General features: G+C 37.2%; 1 protein-coding gene across 1 annotated transcript in view; it reads left to right on the top strand.

Moving 5' to 3' along the window:
* Positions 1-58: 58 nt before the first annotated feature.
* Positions 59-14,624, top strand: part of smc5 (structural maintenance of chromosomes 5) — a 21,097-nt gene continuing 6,531 nt past the window's right edge. The window contains exons 1-15 of the mRNA XM_042732200.1: positions 59-313; positions 441-582; positions 2,566-2,618; positions 2,723-2,885; positions 3,003-3,137; positions 4,165-4,305; positions 5,121-5,282; positions 5,381-5,452; positions 5,545-5,800; positions 6,815-6,969; positions 7,059-7,172; positions 10,107-10,201; positions 10,280-10,412; positions 11,030-11,203; positions 14,432-14,601. Of these exons, the coding sequence (XP_042588134.1) occupies positions 162-313; positions 441-582; positions 2,566-2,618; positions 2,723-2,885; positions 3,003-3,137; positions 4,165-4,305; positions 5,121-5,282; positions 5,381-5,452; positions 5,545-5,800; positions 6,815-6,969; positions 7,059-7,172; positions 10,107-10,201; positions 10,280-10,412; positions 11,030-11,203; positions 14,432-14,601 (2,117 nt within the window). The 5' untranslated portion in view covers positions 59-161. The remainder of the gene's footprint in view (positions 314-440; positions 583-2,565; positions 2,619-2,722; positions 2,886-3,002; positions 3,138-4,164; positions 4,306-5,120; positions 5,283-5,380; positions 5,453-5,544; positions 5,801-6,814; positions 6,970-7,058; positions 7,173-10,106; positions 10,202-10,279; positions 10,413-11,029; positions 11,204-14,431; positions 14,602-14,624) is intronic.

The raw sequence follows: 14,624 nt of genomic DNA, 5'->3' as shown, positions 1-14,624 counted from the left end.
AAGCGCACAAATACCCCTTACGTATGACGTGAGACGCCCCTGAAACGTGTCACGTGACAAACGCCGGCCAATCACGCGGCGACTCACCCTCAACACGGGCGCGAAACGAAAGCGTTGTGACGCTGCCGCGGAATCAACCGCCGGGGTTGACGGGACGAGAAATGGACCTGCCGCAGAAAAGAAAACGAATAAGCTACGAATTAACCAACTCACAAACCTCCAGCCGCGAAGCTGCACCGTCCAGCAGCACTAATGGCCAAGCGGGAGGTTTCGTGGAGGGCTCTATCCTCCGCATCACCATGCGCAACTTCCTGTGAGTAATTCACTCTTTAACCTTACACAGATGTTTCTATTTCGCTTCCATAACAGGTTTATGCACGTTCACTTCAGGTGTTGTCGTGATGAATTCTATCTGTAATGCTAGTCATCTGTGTTTGTAGCACATACGACCACTCGGAAGTTTTCCCCGGACCCAAACTGAACATGATCGTGGGAGCCAACGGCACTGGGAAGTCCAGTATAGTGTGTGCCATCTGCCTGGGCCTGGCGGGAAAAACAGCCGTGCTGGGCCGAGGAGACAAGGCGAGTCACCCTCATCCCATCCCACTGTTATTATACTGTAGATTAACTATCAGGAGCATTTCCAGCCATCTGCTGTCCAACCATTTCTAGACACTCTACCAAAAGCTGTGAAGCCTTCCAGTATGATTTGCAAATACACACAGATGATTGCATCTCTCTGTAGTTTAGTACACAGTAACGTTACTCAGAAATCTGCGTGGATGCGACTTTTGCATTTGCAGGTGCTTTGGAGGCAGTTGTGCCGAGATTATTTGGTTGTCTATAGTTTGCATGCAAACAAAGTGTACGAGCTGGCAAATCCAGTATCTTTCACAAGACACAAGCAGGGACACGAGAAAGGTATTTTTACATAGAGAAAAACTCACGGGAATTGTGGCTAACGCATACTGAGAAGTTTATCCAACCTAAACAGTAGTTAAAGGAGACACAGAATGATTTAGAGTTAAATATACCTTAAATAATGAAAATATCCTTTTTGTTTCTTTTCCAATATTTTTTTAATTTTTATTTTAGCATTTACAGTCAGGAACACTTGATTACGATATATATATACAGTACAGGTCAAAAGTTTGGAAACATTACTATTTTTTAATGTTTTTGAAAGAAGTCTCTTCTGCTCATCAAGCCTGCTTTTATTTGATCACAAATACAGAAAAAACAGTAATATTGTGAAATATTATTACAACTTAAAATAATAGTTTTCTATTTGAATATACTTTAAGAAAATAATTTATTCCTGTGATGCAAAGCTGAATTTTCAGCATCATTACTCCAGCCTTCAGTGTCTCATGTAACATCCAGTCTATCACATGATCATTTAGAAATCATTCTAATATTCTGATTTATTATGAGTGATGGAAACAGTTCTGCTGTCTAATATATTTGATGAATAAAAGTATTGATTTTATTAAAAAAAAAGAAAAAAAAAATTACTGACCCCAAATTACTGACCAGTAGTGTATATTGTTATTACAAAATATTTATATTTTAAAAACATTAACAAACTTTTTTATTTTTTATTTTTTTTTTTACTTTTTATTCATCAAAGTATCCTAAAAAAGTATCACATGTTCTGAAAAAATATTAAGCAGCAGAACTGTTTCCAACTTTGATAATGAATCATCATATTAGAATGATTTCTAAAGGATCATGTGATGATCCTAAAAATTCAGCTTTGCATCACAGAAATAAATGATAATTTAAAGTATAATAAATTTAAAAAACAATTATTTTAAATTGTAATAATATATCACAATATTAATTTTTTTTCTGTATTTTTGATCAAATAAATGCAGGCTTGATGAGTAAGAAACTTCTTTCAAAAACATTAAAAATAGTATTGTTTCCAAACTTTTGACCTGTATTGTGTGTGTATGTATGTAATATATATTATATATATATATATATGATATATATATATATATATTATATATATATATATAATATATATATCATGTATGTGTATATATGTATGTGTGTAGTATATATATTTGTATGTGTGTATATAATATATTTTGTATATATGTATATATGTATATATATTTGTATATGATATATATATGTATATATATATATGTATGTATATATATATATATATGTATATAATATATTTGCATTTACAGTCAGGAACACTTAATTGCGAAATACTGTGGTTATTATCTTAAAGGTAAAGTGATAATTCTGAAGTAAAGTTAACACGAACTTAAAATTAAATATAAGAAGGCTTAAACTTATTTAATTTCGACTAATTGCCAAGACAGTGTTTTTTATTTGTATTTTGTTTCACTTGAAGTACTAAAATAACTTAAACCAAACTGAATTAATAAAAACTATATAGACATTTTTACAAAAAAAAAATTAAAAGCAAAATAAAAAAAAAAGTGAAGATGAATTTAAAATATTAATGCAAGTTGTTATAGTAGATCAGTCATACTTAACATTTAAAGACTATAATAAATAAACCAGATGTTTTTCTGTTTGTAGGTTGGTCTGTATGTGAAGCGAGGGTGCAGTAAGGGTTCAGTTGAAATTGAGCTGTAAGTGTATATTTATACATATTATGATGCATGTCCATTATTTCCAAAAGTCCTCGGAGAGACACAGAGTTGCTCCGTTCATCTCTGCTTTTCTTTGTGTCCAGATACAGAGCGAGTGGAAACTTGATAATCACCAGAGAGATCCAGGTTGAGAACAACCAATCCACATGGATGCTCAATAAAAAACACACCAGTCAGAAGGCTGTGGAGGAGGCTGTGAAAGAGCTGCACATTCAGGTCGGGAACCTGTGTCAGTTCCTACCACAGGTGAGTGCTGTTGTTACCATCACGAGTTTATTACCGCGCAGTATAAACTGTCAGACAAACCTGCGACCTGCCCAAGAGCTTTTTTATGAACCGTTTGTGTTTTATCTGGTGTTGCAGGAGAAGGTTGGAGAGTTTGCTAAGATGAGTAAGATCGAGCTTCTTGAAGCCACTGAGAAATCGGTCGGCCCGCCAGAAATGTACGAGTTTCACTGCGAACTCAAGACGTTCCGCAGCAAAGAGAGGGACCTGGAGGTGAATGTTTTTCTTGTTTTGAAATGCATCTTAAGGCTTAAATTTCGGCGCGGGGATTGCGCATATTTCTATTGATTACCACAGTTTCCGCACTTGTAACTTAGGAAATTCCCGCAAATATTTCAACGTGAAAGACGCTCGCGAAAGATGACAGAATGTATCATTTGCACATGCTTTTGAGTCTCAAAATTTAAAACATTCAAGTGCTCAATTCAGTACTTGCTCTGTGACTGAGACCCTTTCTGTGAGCCGCCTCACACCAAAAGCACACACACATAGAGACGCATCTGAGAGTGTGCGCTCTATTGCGTGTAAATGGCCAAATGCATACAAAAATATGTCAAAGTGCCCGTCTTGATGAGTATTCATGTAAACAGTTGATTTATACTAAACATTATCGGTATACAGGCTATTAAGTGAATGTAAAGTTGAAAAACAAACTTCTGTGTAAAAGTTTGATCCGTACATGAGGTCTTAAAGAGACAGCAACCTAAATAAACCTGCTGCTGTCTGTCATTAATATTTATTTATACATCGATGACTTACCGGTCTTATTTATAAGTAAATCGACTATTCAGTTTCTGTGGTATTTCTGTACCTGAATATTATTGTTAAACCTACCTAAAAAGCACAGTTAATTTTTTTAGTTGTATATTGTTATTGTATTTGTTTGTGCCATTGCTTGTCATTTATCTATTCTTATTTTATTACTTACTGTTAACTTGTCATTTTTAGGTAAAATAAATTCAATTCAGAGTTTGAAAGTTTTATATTGTTCTTCACAATATAAATATGAATCAACAACATTATAAACTGTGAAACACAAATACACTGGGTGACGAAACATTAAGGTTGGATGATTGTAGTATGTATATGTCAAAAAAAATCCCTTAACTCCCCCCTCAAATAACCCCCATAAGAGCCACCTAAAGGGGGAATTCCCCCCATTTTCCAAAATGAAATTCAGGCCCTGAGGCTGTGATAGGGCTTTGACTTCACTCCATCCTTTTTGTGGTGTTTTTGACAGAATGTGTGTAAGGAGAAAGCCAACTTCCTGGAGAAGGCCAGACAGAGGAATGAGAGGAACAAACTGGATGTAGAGCGCTACTACATGAAGAAGAGACACTTGGACAGGATCCAGATGCTAGAGAAGAAGAAACCCTGGGTGGTGAGTGCTGATCTTTCTAGATTAAACTTTCACAAAACCAATTTGTTGCAAGCTTACTCTTCATTATAAGGTGACCAACACTGATGCATCATATAAACAGTCGGATATTACTCACATTGTTGTCAACAGACACTTTCAGTTGTAAAATAAAGTCATCTGTGCCAAATAACTGCCACACAAGAAATGTTTATAGTAGTTGATATGTTTCCATCCAAAGCTGTGAATTTAACTTAAATGAAAAATAGGAATGTCAAGACAAATCAGCTTTATTTTTATAGATCTTCCTACAGTAGAGATTGTTTAAATGCAAACAGATAAGTAACAGTGTCAATGATGCAGACTTTAAAAATGATGCGAATCTAAAATCCTGCAATAAAGCAGTTCTAGCTAGACAATAGTGTTGTTACAGTGGGTTCAGTGTTGGCTCAGTTCAATTACTGTAGTTCATTCATCATAAAACCATAAACAATATGGCTTAAAACATTTGTGAATAAATCTGGTTCCGTTCCATGTTTTCAAGAAAACTAAATCGTGAAAGTATCAATAATGAAAACAAAGTTGCTGCAAACAGGGAAGGCCACAGTGTTTTTTTCCTGTGTAATAAATCATTTGTCCCTCAGGGCATTCAGATGAAATGCAAAACAGATGTTGTCATGTTATTTTGTGTTCGGAAGCCTGATCTTTATAAATGCATTCGTAGTTCATGCACAGATAAGTATTCTTATCTGATAAAAAAAAAAAAATTATATGCATTTTAAGATTTTATGTGCATATCGGATGGATTTCAAGACTTTATTCTCTGTTTCCTATTTTAGGAGTATGAAACGGCACGTAAAGAGCTCGAGGGGGTGAAGAAGGAGAGAGAGGAAATGAAAAAGAAGCTGAAGTCGCTAAAAGAAGCTCAGGAGCCGCTGCTCAGGAAGATCCGCTCGGTGGAGAGTCAGCTGCAGCCCATCGAGCAGCAGATGAAGGAGCTGGTCAGCACACATCACAAACCTGATTCCCAGGAATCTATTTTATATTTCCTTTATTATATAAAAATAATGCCACTGTTTTTTTTCCCACAATTTCTCAGACTGCCGGTATCAGAGACGCAACGCAGAAATGTAAGCAGAAACATGATCAGCTTGAATATAGGAATAAAGAGGTTTGTTCTCAAAGACTACCAACAAAACATAAGAAACTGTTAAAGACTGTATTGAAACACTAGCTGATTAGTCTGCTTCTGTCAAACGCTAGGTTGATGACATCAGACAGGACCTGAGTCTGAAGCAGACCGAGGAGGCGGACCGACAGAAGCGCATCGGACACACGCAGCTCATGATCAAAGACCTGCAGAAGGAGCTGCAGAACATGGGCAGCATGGAGGACGTCACGCCTCAGATTGAGGCTGTCAACGCAGAGCTGAGGAAAATCCAGGAAGAAAAAGCCAAACTGGAGGGCGAGATGTCAGACCTGCGCAGAGATAAAGACGAAGCCTTTGGAGAATTAAACCGTAATGTTTCAGATTAATTTAGTAGCAGAAAAAACATACATAGATGTTGTATAAGTCACCCTGTTTCAGATAATTATATTGATATATTCATTATACTGATAATTCACCATGCTGAAAGTTCATTGCACACTGAGTCCGAACTTTTCGGAAGGTAAAATATAAATGTGACCTCACGTTGTGTCAATCACGTTTACACACTGCCTCTGAAACTTTTGTCTGTCATTAAAAAATTCGGATTAGGTTTGATTTTCTGCATTTCCGCATCCGTAACAAGTATTTTGATAGGAAAGGATGACGAATACGAAAAAAACTAAAAAACGCATATGAAAATTTCGGACTTGGTGTGCAATGACCTTAAAGGGAAAGTTCACGCATTAATTACTCACCCTCATGTCGTTCCAAACCCATAAGACCTCCGTTCATCTTCAGAACACAAATTAAGATATTTTTAATGGAATCTGAGAGCTCTCTGACCCTCCCATAGACAGCAAGGGTACTACCACGATCAACGTCCAGAAAAGTAGCAAGGAGATCGGTAAAATAATCCATGTGACATCAGGGGTTCAACCATAGTTTTACGAAGCTACGAGTGTACTTTTTGTGCACAAAATAAAAAAAGCTAACGACTTTATTCAACAATTCGTCTCCTCCGTGTCACCCTGGTGACATTTTGGACATTTGTCATTATTTATTTTTATTTTTTTACGCGCAAAAAAAATATTCTTGTGGCTTTGTAAAACTACGGTTGAATCCCTGATGTCACATGGATTATTTTACCGATCTCCTTGCTATGTTTCTGGACGTTGATTATGTAAGGACCCTTGCTGTCTATGGAGGGTCAGAGAGCTCTCGGAATTCATCAAAAATATTTTAATTTGTGTTCTGAAGATTAACAGAGGTCTTACAGGTTTGGAACAACATGAGGGTGAGTAATTAATGACAGAATTTTCATTTTTGGGTGAACTAACCCTTTAAGTCTTGCACTCATGTTTAGTTTGTTGTTTGTTCTTCTAGGTTTGCAGAATCGTCAGAGGAGTCTGGACGACATGATGAAGGTGAAAGAGGATAAACTGCGCACCCGTTTTCGTGACACCTACACCGCCCTCAAGTGGCTGAGGGATAACCGTGATCGTTTTGAAGGCAACGTCTATGAGCCCATGATGCTGGTGGTGAGAGCACTGCTGCTAATTCAGTTGCTGTTTCTTGGAGATGGGTTTCTAAGCAGATCGGTTTGATCTTCTCTCTCTTTTTTTGCCAGATAAATGTCCGTGATTCTCGGCACGCAAAATACATTGAGAGTCACATTCCTCTCAATGATTTGAGAGCGTTCGTCTTTCAGAGACAGGAGGACATGGAGAAGTTCATGACAGAGGTGAGAAGCTCAGTGAAGAAGCTGACACAATTTAAAAAAATCGTTTAAAGGGGACCTGCTATGCAAAAATCACTTTCATGAGGTGTTTGAACCATAGACTTTAAAAAAATATGGACGTAGTGTCCGTGACGTCACCCATAGACTCCTCAAGAGCAGTTTTGAAGCTCAAAGTGTGCAGAGCGTGCCATTGCCATCTTGGCAGCGCATCACCGCGCGACTCTCCCGGAAAATCGAAAATGGGCAAAGAGGCGGGAGCTGGTTGCTGAAGCCACGCCCACACTAGCTCGACGGCATTCTCAACAGCGGCAATTTCACTCCCCACGCCCTTAATGATGCAGAACTTTAAGAATATAATTTAAACGGATGAGTAATAAAAAAATTTCACAAAAGGGAAAAATTAGCAATATAGACCAAAATTATTTTTTGAACCAGGCTGTAAACATGTTTTTTTCTGCTGTAAAGTCGGTATTTTACCATGGGGAGTCTATGGGACTGACTCCCTTTTGGAGCCAGCTCAAGCGGCCAATGAATTACAGTGAGACTTCCTTGTTGGTTCACGAAAGAGAGCGGGAGGTTGCGCGCTCGGTTTGAACACAGTTGTTATGCACAGAGTGAAAACAACCAGCCTGTAATGGTAAAAAATTCACCATACCGGTTTTTTTATACCCAATAAATCATAAACAGTCTCTCTGAACACACGATTCCAGATTTCTCCCTATGATGACGAATGTGGTAGTTAAAAATTGCATATGAAAGCAATGTGAAGTCGACCACTTGAGTTTGTCCAGCTCATAATCATAAGTGAAACTTATAAAGTTTGTGAAAACATAAACGCGCATGTATTATGCACAGTACAGTCAGACTGTCTTTTAAACAGATTCCGGTCAGAACATATACAGTAAGGCTGAACACTAGGGCTGTGGATCTTTGGGTAGACTTCGATTCGATTCAAAAACGATTTTTGCAAATTCAGAATGATTCGATTCACAATTAAATTTGATTTGATTTCATTAACGATTCGATTCTGCATTCTTTAAGTGCATTCACAGGATTATTTAAATGCTTCCCCTAAATTCTTTATATCCTTCAGGGGGCAAATTACACAGCAGCCTTCATGGTTAGAGAGCCATAGGTTACAGAAAAAAACACTTTTGTCCATTGTTAGATGATAGTTTAATGATGTTGGCATGACATGGCATATGTAGAAATGTATGTAAGCCATGATTTTAAAAAAGAGCTTTAAAAGTAGTTATGTATAGGTTTACATTTTGACACACCGGGGCGTAGCCATCATTTCAGAAGTGACAAATGTCAAATACAATAATTTTATGTAAGCATGGTTATTATTATTATTGTAACAAGGAATTATTTTCTTATCTCTTACTTTGAATTTGCTATAAGAAATCAAATACACTGGTGGACAGTGGACAATAATCAATCTTTTATAATCTATCATTTTTTCCTAATGGCAATTTTATTATTGTTTTATATACTACAAACAATTACTTCAATTTTCTGCACAGAATAAGGTAGAAAATATACTTTATAGTTTCTGTACTATAATAAATGTCAATTAGCACTGCGTCATTCTTATATTTGATTTATTTATTGTGTTTATTTTTTTCATGTTTCAGTTCATTCTGCTTTTTATTCAGATTAGCTGCAGATATAGCCTGGCACATCTTAAGTTCTATAAGCGCGAGATCACTTCTCTTTCAGTGCGAAAACTTCTTTATCTCATTTTTATTAAATAAAATGTTATAGTATTTAACTTTTCCTCTCCATCGGCGAATGATGATTCAGAAAAAAAAAACGTGCCCGACGTCTGTTTTTACATCTGATTATCAGATAAACCTCGCGCTCTTTTTTTTTTTTTTTTTCAAGGTTGTTGTTAATGCTGTGGTTATATTTCCTTCATACATTCAGTTGAATGACATGTATGTTAAAGCACATGTATCAGTCAGTGGAACTGTGTGTATGCTTTAGACACTTACATTTTTGCTCCGTCCATGCAATAAATGCCGTCGACTGCTACGGTAATGTCATATGACCGAGAGCCAATGAAAAACTACAGAAAAGCAAAACTACTTCATTTCAGCATTACTGGCCAGGAGTAGACTACTAAGGAAAGGTCACACATCAGTTGCTCAAAAAAAGTGTCAGTGAGACAAACGGAGTGCGAGCGCAATCCTGTGACAGTCACAGGCGGTAAACATCGGAGCGCGTGAAGGAGAGATGCGAGGTCTCCATTAATTCCTGCTCGTAGTAATTTAATGTGTACATATTTTGAAAGCATTGAATCGCTATAGAAATCGTGATTCGTTCCATTCTTAGTGTTTTAAATCGATTAATGTCCAAAATCTGCGATTCACGTTTCAAAAATCCATGTTTCAAGATCGGTGCATTGCATTGTCAGGGTTTGTAATCGATGCATCGAGAAAACGAGTCAATCGTTACACCGATACTGAGAGTTTCTGACATTTTCAGTGCATAAGATTGTCGTGTTTTGTTGTTGCTGGCTCTTTGAAGCTCCGCCCTCTTCGAAAAGGGGGCTGGAAGCACCAGCTCGTTTGCATTTAAAGGGACAAACACAAAAGCGGCACGTTTTGGCTCATACCCTAAAAGTGTCAGCTTTAACAAGCTATAAAAAATTATCTGTTGAGTATTTTAACTAAAACTTAACATACACACTCTGGAGACATCAGAGACTATTTTACATCTTGTAAAAAGGGGCATAATAGGTCACCTTTATTAAAATTTTAAAATATTTTAAAAATAATTTTTTTTTTTTTTTTTTTTAGTTGTCCTGTCTAAATTTTTATGTGGTTTATATTTACTTTGTTATTTTCTAATATAAAATAAACATAAATAAATAAACATTTATAATAGAGTGTAAGTAAAGTAAAATCAGTACAATGTGAAATGTTTTCTCAGGTGCGAGACACACAGAGGCTGCGAGTTAACACCGTCATTGCTCCAGAGGAGTCCTGCTCTAGACGACCACCATCACGCCCACTCGAGACTCTGAAGTAACACCCTCTACTTGACCACTACCAAGACATCTTATTCAGTACATTTATTAAATTGTTTTTCTTTCTTTTTGTCAGGCCTTATGGCTTCTTCTCATATTTGCGTGAGCTGTTCGATGCTCCTGAGGAGGTCATGAGTTACTTATGCTATCAGTACAAAGTCAATGATGTGCCTGTAGGGACAGAGAAGACCAAGAGCATGATCGAGATGGTAGGTCCTCCATCATTCAGCTGGGAAATATTAATAGACATCAAGTAGTAGAGTGAATGTAGTCTGTGCCTTGCTGCTCATTATCAACTTCTGTAGCCTGCTACTGTAACAGTAGAGCACCAAGGTCATGGGTTTGATTCCCAGAGATCACAAGAATTAAAAAAACAAGGTGTATAGCTTGAATGCAATGTAAAATCCACTTTGGATCTGTCAAATGCATAAATTACAATGTAAACGAATGATTCAAATCAGTAATTTTGTGATCAGATTGTTTTGAAAATCAGATTTTTGTGATGCAGAAAACACGGAATCGGTTAATCCAGCCACAAAAAAAATAATTTGTGGTATATATTCTTTTTAAGGAAAGCTGTACAATGAATCAAATCGTGAAATGGGCTTTAGTGTCTGTGAATATCAATGCACAAAACACTGCTGTTTAGATATGAAGTCTGAATACCTCTGTCTTCAGTATTTGCGTTCATGTACGTCACATGAACTTCATCTCCAGAGCAGCCACTTCCACACCATTTATGATAATACATTTGTATTAAATCAACAGACACAACACTGATTTCATAGGGCCTTACAATCTTGTAGCTCATGTTTTTCTGTGGCAGGTGATCAGAGAGCTTCAGATGAGGATGATCTACACAGCGGAGGAGAAGTACACTGTGAAGAAATCCAACTACTCTAGTAACGTGGTCTCCAGTAACTCGGCCCTGCGACCCTCGCAGTTCCTCACTATGACCGTAGATGCAGATGAGAGACGCCAGCTGGAGGAGCAGCTGAGGGTGAGAGACGCCCATCACACAGTCACCACTGCTTTAGGATTTAAATGTTGCAGCATGTTGGTATATAATAATTTATTTGATTTAGTAGATGAACTGTTGGTGTTTAAACCATTTATTAGGGAAGAAATCACCCTTCAAACAATTTCACAGACTGATTTTTAAAGGAGACCTATTATGCCCCTTTTTTACAATATGTAATATAAGTCTCATGTGTCCCCAGAAGGTATCTGTGAAGTTTCCGCTCAAAATACCTCACAGATAATTTATTACATCATTTTGAAAATGGCTGTTTTGAGTGGAAGCAGAAACACTGATTTCGTCTGTTTAAATGCAAATGAGCTGCTGCTGCCCGCCCCCTTTTCCAGAATAGTACTGTGCCTTTACAGCTCATTCCTCAGATACTCAACATGTTTATTGCGCTGAAATCATGCGTTTTAAACCATATTAGTTTAAGCTTATGATATAGGGTTTTCTGAGCGCACACATCTGTACACAGAAAGCGGCTGTCACACGGCATGTGAATACTAAATTAAACTAAATTAAATCTCTTTTGTCTTATTGCACTTAGACTGTCAAATACACACAAGTTTATGTTAAAAGCACACAGTTAAAGTTAGAAAAACACAGTTGGTTATGTCTGTGAAGGTAAGAAATCGCATGTTTATATTAGATCTGTGTGACAGCAGCGTAATATACAGTAAATAAATCAATAAATCCAGCGCTCTCTCGTCTCCTCTGAGGCTGGGACTCTAAACAGTGTTCTGTGCTCGTCAGTGCAGCTAAAGACAGAACTGTTAGCATGCTTTGCTCAAACTTTCACCATGGAGCCTTGTGGCTTGGAAACTTGCAGATTAAGGGGTGGCAATATTATAATAAGATCCCCTTTTACGTAAGTTGTTCTTTTTCACATTTTCTGGGCTGGTAGAAGCACTGGGGACCTGATTATAGCACTTAAATACGGGGAAAAAAATCTGATTTTCATGATGTGTCCCCTTTAAACTATATGTCACAACTCTCAACTTTTTATTTTTTTTTTTTTTTTTTTTAGTTTGGCTATAAAAAATGAAAAAGGAGATCAGCTGGATAAGTGTTAGTGATGCAATCTGTTAATCTGGTAAAATGTTACACATTGCTTTTTGTATTGTTGTAAAATACATGAATGAAAACAAGTAAATGTATTAGGGCTGTCACGATATTAGATTTTTCACACCATGGTTATTGTGACCAAAAGAATTCACAGTATCAATATCGCGATATCTATAGAAAACGTGGGGAATCTGCCAAATTAATTTTTACTTTATGTATTTTTTCTTTGTACCCAGTGAACATAAGGATACTGATAAACACAGGGCACATGCATTTTCACTACTTCTTCTTCAGGTCTCAGCTGACCTGAGACTCTGGCTTTCTCGGTCTTCTTTGAAGCTCCCTATGGAGTAACAAGAGAGAAAATACTGTCAAGTTCAACAGTACGATAAATAAATATTAACATCAAAACTGATACTTAAACCTGTTAACTTGCGTAACCATATTTTAATCTCTTTAACCTATTGTTGTGCCAATGAAGTCATGCAGTAACACGCTTCTCATTCAGTATTAATGTGCATCTAGAACTGCCGCAGATGAGGTGTTAAGTGCATGGCACTGCGACCAACTTAATATTTTACAGAGATTAATGTAGCAATGTGATCACTCAGATTTGTTTTAATCGTGTAATAGATTTGAACAAAGGAATCAAGTGCTACGCACATGTATTGGCCATGACTTGAATGCAAATACAAAAATGTGGTACTTATTAAAAGAATCACACCTTTCTATAAAGGTGCTGTATGTAGGATTGACACCGAGTGGTTGAACTAGGTATTGCAGTCCAAATTCAAAAATATTGGAGAGGGTTTTTTTCACCCGGCCCCTCCTCCTCAGACTTGACCCACACGCAATTTGTCAGATTGACGACACAAACAGGAACGAGCGCACTTGACGATGAATGAAATGAAATACGCTGTGTTTTCTGCCAACTGCTGAAATACAATTGGGTAAACTGGCAGTGGGTGGGTTTCACAAACCAAAACAGAGACTGACATTCCGGCCCGGGACGTACATTTTCAAAGGAGAATAACTGACCATAGCATTGATTTTCAGATAAACAAATATGTTAACTTGGCATGTTTCTTAAATATCTGCAAACAAATAATGGTATTTTTATGCTTTAGTAGAGTCAAAATCTTACATACAGCACCTTTAAATATTTGAACACAGGAAACCGCTGTTAACAGGTTAATGTATTGTTTCCCATTCCATGAGTAGTAAAATAATGGCAGCTTACTGTCTGTGTAATATTGAACATGGTTCTTCTCAGAGTAGTGTGGCCACGTGCTGTGTTTTCTTCTTGATGGACAGGTGTCAGTGTTAAGGCACAGTACTGCCACCTGGGAGCTCAACCAGTACTGGTGCTGGAGTACCAATACCGGTATCGTCACACCCTAAATTTACACGGTGTCGATATTTCATGATTTGAATATCACAGTTATCGTCAATACCGGTATATTGTGACACCCCTAAAATGTATTTATATATAAATATAAACTATAAAATTAAAATACATTTCTTTTAATTGTATAGCACGGTAATGAAGGCAGCAACATATGATAGATAGGAGTCCTATCTATCATATGTTGCTGCCTCCATTACTGTGCTATGCATTAGATTATTAATAGCCTTTCTTGTTCTGTCCTATCATAGAACAGAACAAGAAATGCTATAAAAAAAAATTTCATTACGCAAAAGTATTATAATACGAAAAGCTCCAATGCAGAGCGGCACAAAGTGCTAATGCACATCCCGTGCACAGAATGATGTACTTGAAGCAACATGGAGTCACAGCGCTCCGCATAGAAACGTTCATAGCACAAAGGATAGAGATATTGATGCATAGTCTATTAAATCTGTGCAATAGTTTGTGTCTTCTCTTTTGACAGTTTTACATTTCAGTTACTGTGCGCTCTTGGAGAGTTTCATCGTCTTGTCTGTAGTAACTGAACACAACACAGTATAAATATTGAATGGAGGATGACAGACAGCTGCAGCAGAGAGAAGAGTTTACGTCAACTTGAATTTAATGACTTAAATATTCTTGTGTACCTCACATTAAACTGTGGAATGGCTTCAAAACGCTTAGACTTTGACTTTATGCGTGTAATGACCTCAGATTTGACATCTCGCTCGCAGGCAGCACAGAGGCAGGTGCAGAGCATTGATCAACGGATGGCAGCCATTCGTGAGCAACAAGCTAAACTGGACCGCCGTGATAATGAGCTGCGTGCTAACAAGAAGAAACTGTCTGAGCTGAAAGGCAAGAAGAGACAACTGGAGCAGAAAATCAGCACAAAACAGGACAGGTACCTTCCTCTGAAAGCCAACT

This window comes from Cyprinus carpio, chromosome B10, assembly GCF_018340385.1.
Source record: "Cyprinus carpio isolate SPL01 chromosome B10, ASM1834038v1, whole genome shotgun sequence".
Taxonomy (NCBI): domain Eukaryota; kingdom Metazoa; phylum Chordata; class Actinopteri; order Cypriniformes; family Cyprinidae; genus Cyprinus; species Cyprinus carpio.
Note: the sequence above shows the minus strand (reverse complement) of the source record. Positions and strands in the feature narration are given on the sequence as shown.